The sequence below is a fragment of the Tachysurus vachellii genome, chromosome 16, assembly GCF_030014155.1.
Source record: "Tachysurus vachellii isolate PV-2020 chromosome 16, HZAU_Pvac_v1, whole genome shotgun sequence".
In the NCBI taxonomy this organism is placed as follows: Eukaryota; Metazoa; Chordata; class Actinopteri; order Siluriformes; family Bagridae; genus Tachysurus; species Tachysurus vachellii.
The window spans coordinates 9,092,938-9,114,527 of record NC_083475.1 but is presented as its reverse complement, the minus strand read 5'-3'; the positions used below and the strand labels follow the sequence as shown (position 1 = coordinate 9,114,527).

The following is a 21,590-nucleotide window of genomic DNA, read 5'->3' as shown; positions in this document are numbered from 1 at the left end:
AATGGTGGTATCATCTCCAACAGTACACTAACATTTTATTTTACTAATCAGAAGATTATGAAGCCAATGATGTCAAATGCACGTAACAGTGAATTTTTAAAATGTTGAATATGTGTGTATGAGAGAGAGGGTCAGACAGATAGACAGGGTGCCAATAATTTTAGCACTAATTAGTTATACTATTAGGGTGCTAATAAAACTAGGGTTGGGCATATAGATAGATAGATAGATAGATAGATAGATAGATAGATAGATAGATAGATAGATAGATAGATAGATACAAAGAAACTCCCTGGAAGTTAACCAGTTACTCATTAACCAGGATATTATTAACTATCAGGCTCTGTAATAACACGGTGTGTCTTTCTTTCATCAGCAACATAAAATATTCTGTTGTCATGATGGTTGTTGATCAAGGCCTGCTAATTTAACATGAAAAGGAAGAAGGGAAGCCGGAATCATCTTTAACAGAATCTACAATTCCGTGAGAGCTACAGTAGCTAGCTGATGTGTGATATACTGACAGTGTAGCTTGAAGTTTGAATTTCCACAGCAGAAATGACCCAATTGTTTGGATTATATTTTGTCTAAAATGCCACTTACTCCATATTAGAGGCAGGTTTAATGTTTAAATAAAGTTTAATCAAAGTGCACAGTAAACATCGGTATTTAAGTGTTACAGATTATCTTCGCAATGTGTTTATACAGTATGACAAAAATGCCAGTGATCTGTGATAACAGCAGACACAAATAAACAGGCACATTATTCCATGAACCACACGATAAAGAAATGAAGTAAACAGTGATTAGATGTCAGGGAAGACTAAATTATCAGTAAATAATATATTTTTACAGTGATGCCCAATTTCTATCTTTAATACAAATATGCACAAATCTGGTATTGTTCTGGTGAGATGTTTTTTAGGCAGTAAAATTGATAGGACTTCAGATATACAGATCAGCAGCTCGGAAAGTAAAGATGTATAATAAAGGTTTTAAAATGAATAAACATCCTGAGAAATGCTAGATAAACTCCAGCTCTTGAAGTTAGACACGTCGGACTGGCCTCCTCTTACCAGTGGACAAGTTAGTCTGGGTCATTTCTGCAAACAAGAAAATTGTAGTTAATTTTGCTTTATTATTATTATTATTATTATTATTATTATTATTATTATTATTATTATTATTATTAGTAGTAGTAGTAGTAGTACTAGTAGTATTAATCTAAATACTGTGCATGTTTACCTGAGAAGTCAAGTTTGTAGCTGAACTGGTCTGAGCTGTAATGTAAAATCCCTGCTGTGTTCTGCTGGTACTGCATCTCAATTTCCTGAATCGAGACAGTACATTTCCCTTTCCCAGTGCCCTAGACACACACATGGTTTTTACAGTAACATTGGGTAACAGTATGTTTAAACTAACTTTAAGTGTAAAAACTGTGCAAAATAAAAATGTGCAGTGTTTTGAAGTAGCAATTTGTGGCAGGCAGATAATGTATGTAACTGTTCAACTGTGAAAATTCCCACAATGTAGACCTGATTTGTTAGAATATTTTCATTAAAACAGACATTTTAAGCAATGTACTATTGGATATAAAAAGTCCCTGGTGGTCCAGCTACAGGATCACATACTCTTATAGGCTCAATTCCCAGGCAGGGACCCTGCTGCAAAGTCCTTAACTCAGTGCTGGTACCAAGCCTGGATAAAATGTGAGGGTTGTGCCAGGAAGGCACAAACACACATGCCAAAATCAAACTGTGATATACAATTATGCCCAGTGTCACCATCATCCCAAAGCACCAAGGTTGGCCAGTTTAAAAAAAACAAAAACAAAACTTAGTTGTTTGTTCCTGTGAAGAATTATCTTAATAATGCTACTCATTGTCTTACAGCCCTCGTGGATTCTGGCACTGCAATCAATCCCACTGATCGTCAGGTCATCAAACAATTGCATCTAACACCCTGCACTACTCCCCTTTGTATCACAGCAGTTGACAGCAAGTCCATTCTGGGGCTACATCACCCAGTATACTTTGCATCTCACCTTATGGGTGGGTCTTTTTTATTTAGAGTAAATTTCATTTTATGTCATATAACCTTCCACCCCTATCATCTTGGCCTGCCCATGGCTTCATATACACAAATTCTGTTGGCAAGACAAGGAACTAGCTCAATGGTCAACCTATGTCTCACCACCTTGGCCCTACACATCGCGAAGCTACACCCATTCTGCAGGAGAATAGGGACCTTTTAGAGGTCTTCACTAAAGAACGGGCCACTGCACTTCCACCCCATTGACTATGGGACTGTTCTATCAATTTGTTCATTTGCCATGCCACCCATGGGTCGTATCTACCCACTATCCCACCCCGAAAATGTAGCCATGGAGGAATACATTGACGAAACTTGGCAGCGGGGTATATCCGCCCCTCCACCTTTCTGGCTGTGCCAGATCTTTTTTTTGGGAGTTTACACCAGCCGTATGGGAAAAGGATGGGAGTTTACACCAGCCGTATGGGAAAAGGATGGGAGTTTACACCAGCCGTATGGGAAAAGGATGGGAGTTTACACCAGCCGTATGGGAAAAGGATGGGAGTTTACACCAGCCGTATGTGAAAAGGATGGGAGTTTACACCAGCCGTATGTGAAAGTGGAAAAATGTGAATTTCATCAAAATAGCATTACTTTCTTGGGATACATTATCTCACAAAAGGAGAGTGGAAATTGATTCCAGCAAGACCCATGCAGTAACAGATTACCCATGACAGTCAAGGAGTTGCAATGATTTCTGGGTTTCGACAACTTCTACTGCCGATTCATCTGGAACAGTGGTGCCGTGGCCTCTCCACTCACAGATCTCCTCTGAATGTAATCCCAAGAGACTTCACTGAACAAGGAATGCAGAAGCAGCCTTTTGCAAACAGAGTTTTACCACAACCCCAACACCCAGATCCCGATATTCTATTTATTGCGGAAGTAGATGCCTCCAACTGTGTGATTGGAGCTCTACTATCACAATGTCATTGCAATCCAGGGAAGGTCTACCCTTACGTGTTTTATTCGGCCGAGGCCAATTATGAAATAGGTAACCGGGAGCTTTTATCCATAATGGAAGCCCTCAGGGAATGGTGACACTGGCTTGAGAGAGCCAATCATCCGTTCCAGATCATCACAGATCACAAAAACCTGGAGTACTTAAAGGGTGCCAAGAGACTCAACCCAACGCCAAGCTAGATGAGCATTATTCTTCACCCATTTCCACTTCACCTTAACTTATCGGCCTGGAACAAAAAAATGCCAAGCAGATGCCATTTCATGTGGCTACAAACTCATTCATCTCCATCCTTTCTCCTGGTCAAAGTCCAATGGGACATTATGACCAGCATATTATGTTCCAACAAACCTGCGGCACCGTGTTATTCACTGGTTTCATACCTCTCATGGATACCCAGGGATCTCGAGAAGCATTTCTCTCTTCCAAAATGCCTTCTGGTGGCCCTTTCTGTTCCAGGACACAAAGAACTTTCTGAAGGCCTGCCATGCATGTGCACAATCCAAACCCAGTCATCAGCTCAGTGCAGGACTCCTCTGCCAGCTCCCAATACCATGGCGCCCCTGGTCCCACATATAGGAAGATTTTGTAACTGACTTTCCAAACTCTGACTATAGATGGATTTTCAAAGGCCAGCTGCCCTATTCTGCTGAATAATATACCTACAGCCATGGAAATGGCCAGAGAACTATTTAATCAAGTGTTCAGAATTTACAGCCTCCCTTAGGATATCATAACCGACCGAGGAACCCGGCTCACCTCACGGGTGTGGATGGCCTTCTGTCACTAACTGGATATTACCGTTAGCCTTACTTCCAGTTATCACCCCCCAAGCAAATGGTCAGACTACATGGCTGAACCAGAAATTCGGACAAACTGCAAACAATCAGCATCGATGGAGTGAGTTTCTTCTCTGGGCCGAGTATGCCCAGAACTCCCTCACAGACTCGTCCACAGGGGTAACGCCATTTCAATGCGTGTTACCAACACCCATTATGTCCTTGGTCAGGTACGCTGTTGCAATGCCTTGCAAAAGTATTCATGCCCACTGAACTTTTTCACATTTTGACACGTTACAACCGCAAACAAAAATGTATTTTATTAGGATTTTGTGATTAGACCAACACAAAGTGGCACATAATTTTGAAGTGGAAGGAAAATGATAAATGGTGTCCAAATTTTTTTTACAAATAAATATCTGAAAAGTGTGGCGTGCATTTGTATTCAGCCCCACTGAGTCAATACTTTGTAGAACCACCTTTCGCTGCAATTACAGCTGCAAGTCTTTTGGGGTATGTCTCTACCAGCTTTGCACATCTAGAGAGTGAAATTTTTGCCCATTCTTCTATGCAAAATAGCTCAAGCTCAGTCAGACTGGATGACGAACATCTGTGAACAGCAATTTTCAAGTCTCGCCACAGATTCTCAATTGGATTTAGGTCTAGACTTTAACTGGGCCATTCTAACACATGCTTTGATCTAAACCACTCCATTGTAGCCCTGGCTGTATGTTTAGGCTCATTGTCTTGCTGGAAGGTGACCCTCCGCCACAGTCTCAAGTCTTTTGCATTCTCTAACAGGTTTTCATCTAAGATTGCCCTGTATTTGGCTCTATCCATCTTCCCATCAACTCTGACCAGCTTTCCTGCCCCTGCTGAAGAAAAGCATCCCCACATGATGCTGCCACCACCATGTTTCACGGTGGGAATGGTTGGTTCAGGGTGATGTGCAGTGTTAGGTTTCCGCTTTTCAGATATTTATTTGTAAAAGAAATGTAGACACCATTTATAATTTTTATTCCACTTCACACTTATGTGCCACTTTCTTTTGGTCTATTTCATAAAATCCCAATAAAATACATTTTTCTTTGTGGTTGTAACATGTCAAAATGTGGAAAAGTTCAGTGGGTATGAATACTTTTGCAAGGCACTGTACATACCAAGCCATTTGTTTCTCTGCTGATTCTATTGTGTTCAATTCTGATAACCCATATTCTGTTTAAACGATTCTGATTTACTCTGTGTGTTATTGGATTTATTTGCCTGTATTTTGGATTTCACTGTTTTGACATTTCACCTGTTTTTTGGATTACTGTTAATTTATTGTGTTAATTCCCCATTATAGTCTGCTTATGGATCTAAGACCTTCCGCCTCTGGGCAGTCATTACAGAAACAGCAGTTGATTATCTAGCTTTATGTGAGGAAGCAAAAGAAACAGCAGTTGATTACCTAGCTTTATGTGCTCACATAAAGCTAGGTAATCAACTGCTGATTCTTTTGCCTCACAGGGCAATATAACAGACTCAGAGAAAAGTTTTATCTGTCTTCTTCTGCATATATGAGCTCCCTTATGCCCACCATTGTGTAAGTGTTGATGACCATACCAAACTCGCAACTTAATGAAACAATTTTTACTGTATAGTCTTTAATGAAAATTTCTCTTACTTTAACAAAGACTTTCCAGCGGCCGTCTACATCTTTAAACTGCCAGCAAGCTTGGCAAAGAGTACTGTGGAGGGAACGGTGGATTGTCATTGGAAACAAACATCACAAAGTTTTATGTTATGACTAAATCCTTCAGATGTTTCAGTTTTAACTTTATAACTTGTGTTTGTATAATTTTGTGTTAAAACAAAATCATGATATCCTTGATGTATTGGAGGATCCCTACCTGTTGCTCTCATCTGCAGAGACTCTCCGGACAGCTCGTCTTGTTTTATATGTCAAATTGATCTGGTACATACCTGGAAGAATAAAGTCACACCAGAAATCACACCAGAAATCATATCTTCATCATAGAAAAGTGTAAGAAATTACAGATTGTATGCACCCAGGCGGAAAGAGCTCATTCTTAAAAAGGCTTAAGTATCATAATGTAATACGTTTAGAACTCTAAATGAATAAACTTGATTAAATTGTTAGTATGGGAGCGGCAGGAAGTCATCAAGGAGTGCCACTAACAAAGGGTATAAAGTATGTGACCATGATTAACATTTTAAATATTGGTTGGAGCTGAGGTTGGACTTACCGTTAAAATTGAGAGAGTAATTGTAACGCCCAGCCGTGAAAGCAAGCTGGCCTTGTGGATTCCTCTGATACTCTCTCTCTATCACACTACTCTCCAGAGAAGAACTCTTAAAAGAACAGATACACAGTACTATAAACAACTCTGACACTTCTATCATTGAAGATACATTATTCTTGAATGATTTTGCATATGAAGACTGCATCTCTGGCTAGGAGGAGAATCACTCACTGGTTTCTGATACTCTGTCCACATGCCTTCATCACCCATAAACTGCCAGGATACCTCTGTGGATGCATTTGCAGTATGTGTAGCTGATGGAGATGGGTTTATGGTCGATGTAAACGGGTCAATGTTCAGACTGTACACAAAATAAAAACAGAACAGTGGAATTCTTTAAAAAAAAATCATATATTTTGTCAAATTTTATCACATAAATTATATCTTATCACAGTTATTTAATTATATAATTATATCTTATCAAAGTGCTGCACCTGTTGTTTACATAGGTTATGGTGTTAAACTTTGGCCTCCTCCTCACTTCTCTCTGTTTGCCAGTAGACAGGTTGGTTTGTATCATTGCTGTAAAAAAATGTTTCATTTATAATTATTGTTATTATTATTATTTAACAAAAGATAAATTTAGATATTTTGATAAATGATTACCAGAGAAGTTCAAATTGTATTTATATTTTCCTGTTATAAACTGGAGGATGCTTGTGGGATTGGAGTTATAGTGCTGCTCTATGTCCCGACTGTTTATTGATGACGTGCTGTTACTTGATCCCTGTGTTGGATGACAAGTGCGACGTTCAGGATATACAGCAGAGAAATTTCACCTCAGACAGTTCTTTGCAAGAAATGAGCATCTATGTGCAAGTCCCTCACCTGTAACCCATATTCACACCAGGAATTGTTGTCTTTGTAGTACCAGCCCACATCTTCTCTCTGATTGTGAGACAGAGACGATAGTCGTCGTACAGCAAGGCCATCAAAAGTCGTGGACAACAAGGCGTTTATTGTCATGGCATCATAATCAATGTAAAGAGGTCTGTCAAAAAAATGAGGAACAAAGCATGTTCATCAGAGCACAATTAAATAAGCTCAACATAATGATGCAGAAAAAAAGCTAATATAAAATCACCCCTTGTCTGTATCAATGGTGATCCCTTTTGTTCCTGGCTGGCAGTAGTTATACTCGATTATAATATCGTTTTGTATCTGCAACCATTGCTGTCCATCAAACAGCTGCCACTCGTAGGGTTTACCTGTGAAGCAATAAAGGAGTAAAAGCATTGATATGGATGTGTGCTTACGAGCAGATACCTGAAGGTTCTGCGCTAAAATCGACATGAATTGCGATTCATGATTCCTTCCACCTGTATAGGAGTCCTGTGTGGATGAAGGGGTGTGCTCGAATGCCGGTTTGTGAATGGAGGGTGGGGCCGAGGGAAGTGAGTGGTAATGATCACACACCTGTGCCAAATTGTGTTATTGATTGTTCTCTGGTGCAGTGAGTTGCGGCAGGGATAGAAGCTGGAGAGATGTGTGCCACAGAGAGAGAGGAGCACACAGAGCTGTGTGTAGCTATTAACTTGAAATGCAGAAAAGCAAAATAGTGAAATAAAGCACTGAGTTTCATGAGCCTTCTTCCGGTTTCCTCTCATCTCCCCTGGGTTTTGGCACCAGTGTAACAAGTTCAGCTTGTTTGGGAAAGAGGCAACTAGAGGCAGGCTTGTGAAACTTCATTTTTCAGCACCTTCGTATTGTTCTCATCAGACCATATCACATTTGCCACGTGCTTTTGGGTGACCAAGTTTGAGCTTGGCTTCCATCTAGCTGCCCTCCCATGTGCTCCTTTAATGTCACTGCTTTAATCATGAATTATATCGTGTACTACATAGCATGCACATAGCATGTTTTATAATGTTTGTTTGGGATGGTGAACTGGAGGACACTTAAATAGTCTGAAAACAGTCACCTCAGTCTAACACCATATGTAAAAACAAAGCTGTCACTTCTGAAGCTCTTGTAAAAATTGATTGATTGTAATATAGATGATGTGTTTAAATGTTTTTACCCGAGGTATTCATTTGTTGATGAACTACTTGTCTTCTTAGTTGAAATGTGTCTTGTTTCTGGAAAAGAGAACATGGTAATCTGGTACATTTTTTTTAAATTTAAAGCAAGAAATTACAGAACTGAACAGGTTTTTTTGTGATAATATTTAAATTTTAAACCAAATCTCCCACTATGCCTTGACACTGAAACCAGTATATATCTTAGAGAAATGAAACATCAACTGGCAAGAACCAGTTTTTCTGGTTGAGAAAAATGAATTTCACTCATTTGAAGAATTCATAAACTTTGCTAAACCCTTAAAGATTCCAAATACGCTTACAAACACGTTTTGCATTCCAATTATATCTCATTTGGGAAGCTTAAAAACCTCTAAAAAGCTTTCTAATCTTTCCAATTGTGTATGACATTATTACCTAATAAACAACTGATAAAATATTATTGGCAATATTGATATAATATAGCTGGAAAGACAGTGGGTCTTTGCAAAGCTGTTTACAGATTTAAAAAAAAACAGATTTTTCATATTTTATTACTTATGACATTTTTTATTACTCCAAAAATATTTCCAATTGTTCAGAATATGCTTCCTTTGCATGGGATATATGGCCGGTGTGGCTACGCTATTTTTTCTTTAACTGTTTTATCCTGGACAGGGTCATAGTAAATCCAGTACTCAGAAACAAAGGGTGTGAGGCAGAAACACAGCCTATATGAGACATCAGTATATATTTGCGTGTTTGTTTTCATGTTTATGTCAGTGTTTAAGAATCAGAGCTAGGGGTTTCAGTCAAAAACTGGTTTCTACACCTATGATATCGATCTATACTTACCTGCAAAATTAATTAATTGGAAATTTGTGGTGAGGTTTTCTTAATGTGGTTCCTGTATCTATAAAAAAAAAAAAAAAAAAAAAGATTTTTAATGGTTTAAAAGCCCTGTATGTTGTTCTATGCTTCTGGTTAATTTCATATGTAACAAAATCGGGGTTACAATTATTACAATGTTGGTTACCACAGTGTTAAATTCTGGGTTATTATGAGGAGCTCCCAAACATTTTTTTTTTTTTGCAAAAAAGAGTCCCATTTTGATCAACATTCTGGAGATCTGGTTGCTTTATATTTTTTTTAATGTATTTTGAAATTGCTGTTTGGTTTGCCAAAAAAATAAAAAGATCACATCTCTTTTTTGTACCTATATTTGTTTAAAACTACTTGAATTATTACAGGGTTCTTGTTTTGATTCTTGTGTTATCCTAGACCATAGGTCACTAACAGGCCGGGTCCGGACCCAGAATCTGCCCAATCCGGACCCGGACCTACAGCCAAAACAAAAGGTTATGCTTTAAACTTGACGAAGCGCTTCTGTTTTAACCGGCGCAGCTTTTGCAGTCTTTACGGTAAAGGTAATGTAAACGCACAGACAAATCAAGTCTGTGCGTTCCTGAAGTAAACACTGCGACTCAACAGTGCAAGACAGATGAGAGAGAATTAGAGTAAAGTTACACATGAAGTAGAAAACAAAGGGAGAGAAACAGACGAGTGAGACGGAGAAAGGGAGAGAAACAGACGAGTGCAACGGAGACTCATTTCTGTTCACACTTCACACTTCAGCAGAGTGTCTCATATTATGAGGCAATGTGAAACGCCATTATGAGACGACAAAAAAAATTTTCAACAAACATATCCACTCTAATCTGAAGACAGATTTCCTGAGACAGATTTCCCAGGTCTGAGGGAAGTAGCCCTATACATCCTGACCATGTTTTACATTCAACTGTGAGGAAGCTTTCTCTACAATGAACATAATCCAAACTAAATATTCCAGGGTCACTAATGAGCACCTCCACATGTGTATGAGAACTGCCCTGACTCCATTCAAGCCCAGGTTTAACCCTAACCCTAACCCAAGCCAAGCCAGAGCTCAGTTCTCTCACTGAGATATAAAAGGGAAAGTTAAGCACCTTATTTAAACATACACAATTTTCACATTTTATTTATTTTCTCTTATTTAGAAATGTAGCCCTACTTTTATTTATTTAATGAGAGAACATTATACATGTCTACAATCATACATATGTTCAGTTCTGTGTTACGTGACAATAAATATTGTCAAAAAATTTTTGAATTACTGAATTGTTTGATTTGACAGTCAGGTATTGATTGCTTGCAGATGTTGATACAACTACTAGGCTACTTAAATATATATCACACTAACTAGTTAGACATTATATGATCTTCCGGACCTTTCTTTCAAGAAATTTTCTCTTACTGGACCTCTTTAAATTTTAGTTGAATACCTCAGTGCTAGAGGATAGTGAAAGGGGTAAGAGGACAGGTGTCCGGAGCAGATAGAGAAAGCGTGTGGCTGGGCATGGAGTGATGAAAGGATATATAAATGTGTAAATATAAATAAATAAGTGCAAGGGAATATACATAGAGTAAATATATATATATATATATGCAACCAAAAGTAATAACAGGGAAAGTTGGAGTGCTTGTGTTTACAGGGAACGCCCGAAGCGGGGTTCGATCCGAAGAGACATTGCTCCGGTGTGCCGTAAGCGCTACCGACAATGGGACCCAAAAGAGATACTTGGGGAAAGGCACAGAAGCGGGTTGGATAACCTCTGCGCTCTGCATAGTCCCCATACTACTCTTCAGCACAGACTATATCTGCGCGCCGAGCGGAGACTCTCGGGGTCTTAAATAACAGCGTGCGCTGGTGTCACGAGTAGCGCTAATTATAGGTGCGTGACCGAGATAGTATAAATAAGCATGATGATGCCCGAGGATTTGTCTAAAAGGCACTCGCGACGTTACATAACCAGTGAAGTTACAGATGTAATGCTTTTATATGATAAATGTATTCATGTTCAAAGCACATGACTAGACGAGCCCAATGAATGAATGGATTTGTGTGTGTTTGTGTTTGGCCCAAAAAGAAATGAGGCTAATAAACTAAACTGTAAAAGGGTTATCACAAATATTGCTTGTTTTAACATACAGTACACAACCAAACTGCACCAACTAACCCCGCTCTTCACTATCTTAAACACAACATCAGCACCTAAATTCAGCTCATTTTAAAATGTAGGTTAAACTGAGAAAAGTATTTGGCAACTTACCAAATCTGTGTTGCTGAGTGTAAACACTATAAATAAAAGAAACAAAGAAAATAAGAAACCGGTTTAGAGTAAACTATAGATTAAATTAGCCATGATACTGTACCATATTTTAGCACACAACCTTATTTATTAATGTAGATGGAAACTAACACACTTACTTGTGAATGGCAGTAGACCTGGAACTGAGCTGAGAAGAGCTTTTTTGCTTTCGGTTTCTTTTCTGTTTCACTAATTTTATTATGCTAATCATGAAGCACGCCTTTGTTTTTTCTACTGAAGCCCTTATGTTTGTCTAGGCTGTGTGTACCAGGAAGTTTCTAGAAACTCATACGGAATCTGAAGTTTTAACTGCAATCTACACATTAAAGCAAGGATAATCTTGACAAGCTAAAAACTGCTTTCTGTGCTTTTTTTGCATATACTAACATTTATATAAGCTGAATTTGGTTAGTACAAAATAGTGCTGTCTGAGAAAATCAAAATGAGATTACAGTACAATATTACAGCATTCATGTGAACCCACCTGCCTAAATTTAGTAATAAATGCTATATATGACTAAAAGAATGTGGACACCTGGCCATCACACCCATATGCACTGTTTGAACACTTCATTCCAGTTATTAAGCCCCTTATTAAGAAACCTAAATTAGATCCTATAATGAATTATCAAGTTACAGACCCATTTCAAGCCCAACATTTGTTTAAAATATTAGAAAAGGTTGTCGACTTGATTTGGTTGATTTGATTTGATTTGTCTGCTCAATTATGCTTGCAGGAGAACAATATCTTTTCATTTCAGTCAAGTTCCAGGCCTCATCGTAACACAGAAGCTGCGCTAATAAAAATAAAAAAATGACTTGTGAGCTTCAGACCATGTGACAAATGACTTGTTTTTAGCTTCAGCATCTGCTTAAAAAATTTCACAGGTATTCAGGGATAGGCTTTAAAGATGGTTTAGATCCTACCTGTCTGATCAATATGATTTTGTATTTCAATGGAAAACTATCCAGTTTAATGCCAGAGAAATATTGGGTTCCTCAAGGATCAGTTTTAGGACCTCTGCTTTTCTCAGTATACATGCTTTCCTTGGGAAATATCGTTAGAAGGCATGGGATTAGCTTGTATTGTTATGCTGACAATACCCAGTTATTTATGTCATCAAAACCAGATGAAATATCTAAATTGTCTCGGTCAACTGAATGTGTTAAAGATACAAAAGATTGGTTGACCTAAAGTTTTCTGTTGTTACATTCTGATAAAGATAGAAATATTACCTATTGGTGCAAAAACCAGTACACAGAAGTGCTCACAATTCAACTTCCATTTAGAGGGATGTACTGTAACTACTAGCTGATCAGTGAAAGACCTGGTATTAGTATTAGACAGCTCACTTATATTACAAAAACAGCCTTCTTCCACCTTAGAAATGTTGCCAAGTTGAGAAACATCCTGTCTGTATCTGATGCTGAGAAGCTAGTTCATGCATTCTTGACCTCCAGACCGGACTATTGTAATGCATTACTAGGTGGTTGTCCTGCATCTTTAATAAATAGGCTACAGTTAGTCCAAAATGCAGCTGCCAGAGTTCTAACCAGGTCAAGAAAATGTGATCATATAATTGCAATTTTATCATTTCTACACCGGCTACCTGTTAAGTTTAGAATCAACAACAAACTGCAACCTATCCCAAGGCATCCAGAGATTGTACCAGCTCCAGTTGTTTTGCTTCATGAAGATTTCGGACCTTCAGTGAGAAGAGGGCAACCCTGTGAGGATCCTAAATTATCAAAAGACGTACCAGCTCCAGTTGGATTCTGCTTCATGATGATTTTAGATAGAGAAGATGCCAACTACATGTGGTCTTTGAGGACAACAATCTCCTAATCAATACACAATTGTCAGACTGTATGTGACTGTAGAAAAATATTATTCATAATAACACTCTCTGGTGTTTAAAACAAATTATATTCACACCCTCCAGTGTCTCCAAAATGAGGATGAGGTTCCCTTTTGAGTCTGGTTCCTCTCAAGGTTTCTTCCTCTTTCATCTAAGGGAGTTTTTCCTTGCCATAGTCACTTCAGGTTTGCTTGTTGGGGATAAATACAAACACATTTAAATATGTCTAATATTAATTTTTAACTTTTGGTACTATATTTCTTATAATCTGTAAAGCTGCTTTGAGACAATGCCCATTGTGAAAAGTGCTACACAAATAAAATAAAATGACTTGAATCATTAGTGCGGTCAGGCATTGATTTTAGGGTGAGGAGGTCTTTGGGCAGTTGGTGTTCTGTTACATCCCAAATGTGTTCAGTGAGGCTGAATCAATTAGGGCTCTATGGATGATCCTTGAGTTCTTCCACTCCAACCTTAACACTACCACCATTGTCACATTTTCTGATGACACTGTCGTGTTGAACGTGATCTCTGATAATGACGAAAAAGAGAGCCAACAGTACTGGTGACAGGAAAACAATCTCTTCCTTACAAGTCAAATAAGTTTATTTATGCTTCAGCACCAAACAGGAGCAGAGAATACCGCTTATCCAAACTACCTCGGGTCACGGGGAGCCTGTACCTATCTCAGGCGTCATCGGGCATCAAGACAGGATACACCCTGGATGGAGTGCCAACCCATCGCAGGGCACACACACACACACACACTCTCATTCACTCACGCAATCACACACTACAGACAATTTTTCCAGAGATGTCAATCAACCTACCATGCATGTCTTTGGACCGGGGGAGGAAACCGGAGTACCTGGAGGAAACCCCTAAGGCACAGGGAGAACATGCAAACTCCACACACACAAGGTGGAGGCGGGAATCAAACCCCCAACCCTGGAGGTGTGAGGCGAACATGCTAACCACTAAGCCACCGAATTCTCTTCTCGTGTAAATTCCCTGGACAGTCAAAAGCTTTCCACTCCACATTATACTGTGAATGACTGATTGTGTGTGTGTGAACCTCTTAATATACAGTAATGAACAAAAAAAAATCTTTACTTCTCTGTATAATAATTCTTAAGTAATTCTAAAAAAGAAACAATTGTTTTGCTCGTTTCATTTAATGCATTTCATTAAACAGTTCTGGCAAATGTAATTTTATTAATTATGCAAAAATGAAGAACAATAAATGAAAGCATGTGGTAATACTAAAAAAAAGTCTGCAGCTCTTCATATGGTTCTTGCATTTGTGAAAATATTTATTGGCATATAAATCACACAGAAAAGTCTAGTAACTAATCAAAATATTTTTTTGTGAATAGGTTTACTACATAGAGTACTACAACAGCACAGTATTTTCAGGACATTGAGTAACTTTAAATGGCAGCATGCAAAATTTGTGTGTAAATTTAATACAGGTTAACTATCACTACCATCACCATCAGTACATGCATTATTCAGACACATTATTCTGTATCCTGTGCAAATATCCAAAACCTGCTGCGAGAGTAACATCACTGCATCACACGTCTGATATTGCGAGTGCCTTGCGTTTTCAGGTTGGTTTGAGTCATTCCTGTTGAAAAAAAAAGTCCAAAGTCAGCAAACCTCATTCCATCTAAAATCAGCATCATCTTTAAAAAGCAATTTGTAATTACAAGAAGTTTCATTTGCCTCAGAAAGGGAACTACAGTACATTAAATTGCATTGAAATAGTGACAAGCATTTCCCCTTTTTTGAGTGGCTATTTCCATGCTGGTGTCAGACTAATTTCTAGGCTGTAAAAAGTAGACAGAAGCCTGAAACAATATATTCAATTGCGATTGAATAAATACAGACATTTCTGTATCAGTAAAACACATTGGACAATCTTACAACACTACATCCAGCTCTTTTTATTATTAGAGTACTGTTATTTACAAATGTGTGTTTCAGTGACATGAGCCATCTCCCAAATGACATACATGTACTATAAACTGTGCATTCTGCTGTGTAATGTATGATTTTTAGAAGGGTAGTATCATCTCCAACAGTACACTAACAGTTTATTTTACTAATCAGAAGTATAAGCCAATAATGTTGAATGCACATTATGCTACCTTCAGCAGAATACAGTGAATTTTTAAAATGTTTTTTAAAAACATTTTACCGTCCAGCGTCAGCGTACATATGCGAAGCTGCGAGCATTGAGCACATGAAGTGTAAAACAATCCCCATATCATCTAAAGTGCACTTCTTCTACTATTGGTTAAGATGAATTACTATTCATAGTCATATAGAATATTCATTGTCAGCCAAACTGACCAAAAAAAGGGTTATTTAACTTCTTATTTAGATCTAAATAACACCTGATAGAAACATCATGTGGCACACCCAAAAGCTAAAATGCCATCTTAAGATGGACTGGAGCAATAATATCGTTTAACAGTGTGAAAATCCAGATTATATCTTAAATAGCCAAAAAGACACAAACAACAGAATGCAGATGAAATTAAATAATACATAGCAAATTCAACATAAGCCATAATATGTCCTTTAGTTGCTTTAGTCCTTTTATCACTGCATCAGTGTCTGCATCACTGATTGAACTGATATTCAATAATAGATTAGTCACTTATGATCACGTAATCTCAAAAAGAACACAAGAGTTTGCTTTCGTACGTGAGAAGTTCAGTTTATACTGATCTCCATTAACAGTGAAGTTCATGGAGCCCTGAGGGTTATTCTGGTACTCTGCCTCAATGTCTGCACTTGATATGTTACAGCAATCCTAGAGAGAGAGAGAGATAGCGAGAGAGAGAGGTTACACAAAATGCATACAGTATCACATACCATACAAACCTTTAAAACTTCTCAGGTCTGTCAGAGAGAGACAGCAGGATTGATTGTATTGTGTATTAGTTTATGATTTGCTTTAATATTATCTGTAACATATTGATTTCATCTATAACAAGCAACCTAACATGACATTAAAACAGAAAACAATTACTAGGAAGTTCTTCCACATTTCTCAAATGCACATTAGTTCTGTGAAGAGTAAATCCTCTGTGTCAGTGTATGATTTCACTCCATGTACACAACATATGAACAAAATAAGTACATTATTTTGTGTGAGGTCCTAAGTCCCTGTGTGTATGTGTCAGATATGAAGCCTGGCCCCACATCACAGTTGTTGTGTGGGGTTTGGAAAAGACTTGTGTGTGTATGTGTGCAAAAAGAAGCCTTACTCGCTGTGTAAAACTATGCCAGTTTCCTCCTCTCCCACTGTACTGCCACAGAGGAGTCTTTTTAGATGAGGACGGCCACGCTTTCTTCAGCATAGTTGTCACTTTTTTCAGTTGGCTGACAAAACATAAACATTTGACAAACCAGTTTGACTTATTGCAGGAATGCAATGAATGTTGAGTTGATTCATTTCAGCAAACATGTTTGTTCTCACAATATCACATACTACCTAGATATGCTGGAGAATCACTCTAAATGGTGGGATTCTTTGTGTCCTTGCCTTAATGTGGCCCTAAACACAATCATTTTATGGCACGTATACAACTCTACTCTATTTATGTAACAGGATGTGTAGCATTTCAGCACTGCTTTCTTACACAACTCTGCTATCCTTTTGCTTCCATGCAATAAGTCATGAATATTAAAGGTCACGGTGCAGGGAAAACAGAGTTGCTAAGGCAACATCTTCACACTCAAGCTTCTTTGGTGATCTGACGGCAAGGCGGTTCTACCACATTTATACCGTATAACACAGCACAAACACTTCAAACAATCTGTCAAGCATGGAGGTGGAGTTGTAATGATTTAGGTTTGTTTTGCAGCCACCTGGGAAACCTTCATTGTCATAAAAACAACGATGAAAACTTAATTATATCAGAAGATTCTTGAGACAAACATGCAGCCACTTGGGCCGAAATTGGGTCATTTAACAGGACAATACAAAATCAACTAGCAAATTCAAATCTGAATGATTTCAGAAGAAAAAAATGTTAAAGCCAAAGTCCAGACCTCAATCATATTGAGATGCTGTGGTAGGACCTTAAGAGATCTATGCATAAAATGGGGGATGTGCTAGCCTTTTAGTTAAGGTGCTGGATTACCAATTGGAAGATTGGCACACTGGACCTCTGAGCAATGCTCTTAGGTTGTATAACATGAGATAAAAATGTAAGTTGCTCTAAATAAGGGCACCTGCCAAATGCCATAAATGTTAAAACAAATAAACTCAAAGAAACACAGACCAAAATTGACAGATAAAGATTGCATATTACTGAGTTATAGGGTATACCGTCATGAGGTTACAAGTTTGTTTGCAAACCAGACAATTGTTTTTCAGGCCCTTACCACTAAAACATAAAATTGAAGCATGGTGTATTTTCCTTTCCCAAAGACTGTAAATAGTGCAATAGGATCTATCTCTATCTATCTCCAACCTCAATATTCTTCTAAGATTAGCTATTATGACCAAATCTAAATCATGATATATAACACATAATTTAAGATGAAAAGATTGGCATGGGTGTGTATATACATGGTTTGTGTATAGAAAGCCCAGGTATTTGTGATTGTGCCAATTACCTTCCATCCTCAGGAGAAACATATATCGGACGTCTTCTGATCCTTCTTTTGTGGCCTGTGGACAAGTTTTTCTGACTCATGTCTAATAAAAGACACAAATTACTGTATGTCAAATTACACCCAAAATGTCTGACTGCATCTACAGCTTTTTTCTTTTCATTTTCGTTTCTGTGAAAGTTCCTGTCACTTACCTTTAAATCTTATGTCATAGTTGGTGGATTTGATGGTGAAGTGAACAGTGCCACACCTGTTCTTCTGGAACTCACTTTCCAACCTGGAGCTATCAACTGGACTGACGTTCCCCTGTGCATCCTGTGAATGCATTCAAATCTTATTCTAAATCCATTCCTCTTCCAAAACAAAACAAAACAAAACAAAACAAAACAAAACAAAACAAAACAAAACAAAACAAAACAAAACAAAACAAAACAAAACAAAACAAAACAAAACAAAACAAAACAAAACAAAACTGTTAATTCTCTGTTGGAACTGATATGAAGATGACCAAGCTTTGTTTCTGGAAACAAACTATTATATACTGTATACAGTTCATTCAATTTTGCAGAATATAGTATCTTCAATATTGTAGTGTATAAAGTAGGAAAACATGCAAAGGAGAAAATGTGCTCTTTTGCTCTTTCATATGCAATAGCTATTCTGTCTCATGTTCCTCTTTTTCCTTTTGCATGTTATTTTCTGTATTAATATGCACACACATATATTTCAAGAGATATTGATGAGGCAATTTTGACATCCGTACAGCTTACCTTCTTCCCGTACTCATGCCAGCCATTGTTGCCTTGGTAATACCATAGCCAATCACTGTGACGGGAGCCTTTGCGCCTGACTCGCACGTTGTCCTTCTTTAAGATGCGCATTTTTGTAAAGTCGATAGACAAAGCACTACATATGCAAATGAAACATTTGTGGTGGATGATCAGGGCATTAAAATGATTAATAAAATGTATATTAAATAACAAAGCCTATTTTGTTATCTTGAAGATACTCAAATTATTCATCATGGATTAACAGTTAAGCCATATTTTCACAGTCACATAACTGGCATAGTATACAGTTAACAACATTTACACATATGTCATATACTGCTACTTTTTGCTTTAGCCACTTTCATCATAAATAGCTTTGTGGTTATGTCGCATATTCCTTCCCACTATCATGGAACTGGGGTTGTTAGGGGTGTTAAAGTGATATGGTTTTACACCAGACTACTATTACAGCCCTTCTCTTCTTATACTGGTTAAATTTACATCTAAGGCATGCAACCTTCCGATTAGTAGGTCAACACCTTCGTCACTGAGCTAGCAGTTCCCATCACATTTATAGTTATATGTATGCAGATGTGTAAAAGGAATAAAAAAAATTAGCTGGCTCAAAAACAAATGGCATGTGAAACAAATGGCATGTGAAAGCCTAGTGAAAAATTTGCTTGGCATACATACCCACAGGGAGTGTTGAAGATCCTGATGCCTTTAGTGTTAGGTCTTGAGAACTGAGCTTCCAGGATGTAATCATTGGCCACATCCTCCCAGCCGTTTCCCAAATTCAACTGCCATCTATATGGCTTGCTGCTGTCTGTGTCGTCTGGAAGATAATAAGTCAAAAAGCTGTTTTATAACAAATAAAAATCCTTCCTTTAATATTTCTTGCAAAGCCACATCAACAAATACACATACATTATATAGGCTTGAAAACCTGAATGCTAGTGCAAGAGGTGGAGCTTTCTGACTTGACAGGCAACATGATTGACAGGAAGGTTGAGACACCTGATTGGTTGGATGTTTGTGATCCACAAAGGGTTTGCAAAAAGGGTTCAAACTAAAAGCTTTAATTGTTATATTTATATATATATAATAAATATATAAACAGCACATACCATTTGAGGAGCTGCGACTGCGCTCTCTGTGTCTTTGAGTCCTTCTGCCACGACCCTTCTTCTCTTGATTGGAGTTCATAACATGACTAAGGCGACATTTGTTGCCATAGCGACAAGAGCCTTTCAAATAATATTTGCAGACGTGCAGGTCTTGACACCTCGCACCATTGCGACAGTTGCCTTTGTTGTAGTATGTGCAGGCCTGCTTTTGGGTCACAGACAACAGTCAAGACTTTAAATAACCACTAACATTACACAATCTTCATTCTGCACACAGGTTTCTCTTTAACAGTTTTAAACTTTGTTCCCAGTGCTAGACTTCATGACTAGTTAGTGTTTTGATTAAACCATCAGGCACTTAGGAAGCAGCCCAAATACCGTTTAGACAGTCATCATTGTTATTACAATGTGTTTATTACTGCATGTATTACCTATAGTGCACTTTGTTGGATTGTATATAAATAATTACAAACCCTAAAGCCAAATGCATTATCTGCTAGTGGTTATCTGCTATTTGCACAGTATTTCACAATTTATATGAATCTCTTTACCTATATATGTGTATTGTGCTAATAATAAATTAGGACATTATTTACATTAATTAATAAATTGACCATTACAGTTATGAGATTAGACAGACAAAAAAACCATAAAAAAAAAAAAAAAAAAGAAAATCTAGATTTTGCTGTGTTGATATGTGTAATATTACAACGTATTTATTTCTAGTGACATTTCTCCTCTGATTCAACTGAATCATCATAAATTGAAGAGATCTAGTATATATCTTTTGGGACATGCCCAAAAAAGTCAAATCATGTGTTGTAATATTGTTATCCTCTGCATACGAGTGAGTTTTGTCAATTCTAACAGCTTTATATCACAGTTTCTCTGTTTATGTTTGTTTTTCTGATATATCATAGAACAATCCTAAATCTAATTTATCAGTTTCCTTTCTCAGTTTCCTTACTCAACTTTAATTATTTACAAACGCCTAGTTCATTTGAACCAACTAGTATATTTCAAGTTGAAAGTGAAAGTGAAAGATACTGTATTCGTATCTAAACTATCTGGCAGCTGGAGTGAAGTGAAAAACAAGAATGAAGTGCAAACAGAAGTAAAATTTAAAACAAGAATAAAGTGTAAACAGAAGTGAAGTTTAAAACAAAAATAAAGTGTAAACAGAAGTGAAGTTTAAAACAAGAATAAAGTGTAAACAGAAGTGAAGTGAAAAACAAGAATAAAGTGTAAACAGAAGTGAAGTTTAAAACAAGAATGAAGTGTAAACAGAAGTGAAGTTTAAAACAAGAATGAAGTGGCAGCTGGAGTGAAGTAAAAAACAAGAATGAAGTGAAAACAGAAGGCAAACAGAAGTGAAATATAAAAGTCACCTGTAGTGTTGTTACATCTGAATCGGAATCCGAATTTGACTGTTCATCTGTGTCACTGGAGCTGAAATCTGACACACTCCTATCTATAGAAAGTGAAAAATCATCAAGTTTCCCTCTCAGGTACATAGCCTAGTAGTTTCATAATAGAATTTACAGAATTATAATCTCTGTTACAGTCCACACAATTAAAACTACTCAACAAATTTCAAAGCAAGCTACAAAACAATAAAAAAAACAATAACAAGTTAGTAACAAACCATTAAGACAAATTTCCCAGTCATTTTTTTTTTCAGATACAAATAAATCAGTCATTTTTCAGAGACTTACCAGATGCGTACTCATAGTTTGAAGCCATGTTAAGAACTAAAATAAAATTACTTTCAATTTCATTTCACCCAAAGTCTTAAGAGGCCAGCAATGTTCTAACAGCGTCACTATGAATTTAATCAAGTCTATTTTTTTTGGAAGATATCTATAACAGGTGACATT

At 37.4% G+C, this 21,590-nt stretch overlaps 2 protein-coding genes across 4 annotated transcripts; both read right to left on the bottom strand.

The window, feature by feature from the left end:
- Positions 1–620: 620 nt before the first annotated feature.
- si:ch211-244b2.3 (uncharacterized protein LOC557230 homolog) lies at positions 621–11,511 on the bottom strand. Of its 2 annotated transcripts, XM_060890013.1 has the most exons (14): positions 11,442–11,510; positions 11,284–11,309; positions 8,990–9,047; positions 8,158–8,215; positions 7,222–7,345; positions 6,966–7,128; positions 6,744–6,864; positions 6,572–6,659; positions 6,309–6,438; positions 6,081–6,186; positions 5,724–5,796; positions 5,498–5,561; positions 1,246–1,366; positions 621–1,103 (listed from the first exon to the last, which is right to left on the bottom strand). In XM_060890013.1, the coding sequence occupies exons 4-14, from the start codon at positions 8,168–8,170 to the stop codon at positions 1,048–1,050; spliced, it is 1,059 nt and encodes a 352-aa protein (XP_060745996.1). In that variant the 5' UTR covers positions 8,171–8,215; positions 8,990–9,047; positions 11,284–11,309; positions 11,442–11,510; the 3' UTR covers positions 621–1,047. The 2 variants fall into 2 exon arrangements, with proteins under 2 accessions (XP_060745996.1, XP_060745997.1); XM_060890014.1 differs by lacking the exon at positions 5,498–5,561 and having other exon boundaries at positions 11,442–11,511.
- Positions 11,512–14,473: 2,962 nt separating this feature from the next.
- On the bottom strand, positions 14,474–21,545 carry si:ch211-244b2.4 (uncharacterized protein LOC541512 homolog). Of its 2 annotated transcripts, none has more exons than XM_060890046.1 (10): positions 21,429–21,545; positions 21,102–21,184; positions 19,714–19,918; positions 19,280–19,421; positions 18,587–18,722; positions 18,011–18,131; positions 17,820–17,901; positions 16,463–16,577; positions 15,897–16,005; positions 14,474–14,811 (listed from the first exon to the last, which is right to left on the bottom strand). In XM_060890046.1, exons 1-10 carry the CDS (start codon positions 21,454–21,456, stop codon positions 14,750–14,752), a joined length of 1,083 nt encoding a protein of 360 aa, XP_060746029.1. In that variant the 5' UTR covers positions 21,457–21,545; the 3' UTR covers positions 14,474–14,749. The 2 variants fall into 2 exon arrangements, with proteins under 2 accessions (XP_060746029.1, XP_060746030.1); XM_060890047.1 differs by having other exon boundaries at positions 19,714–19,915.
- Positions 21,546–21,590: the final 45 nt, after the last annotated feature.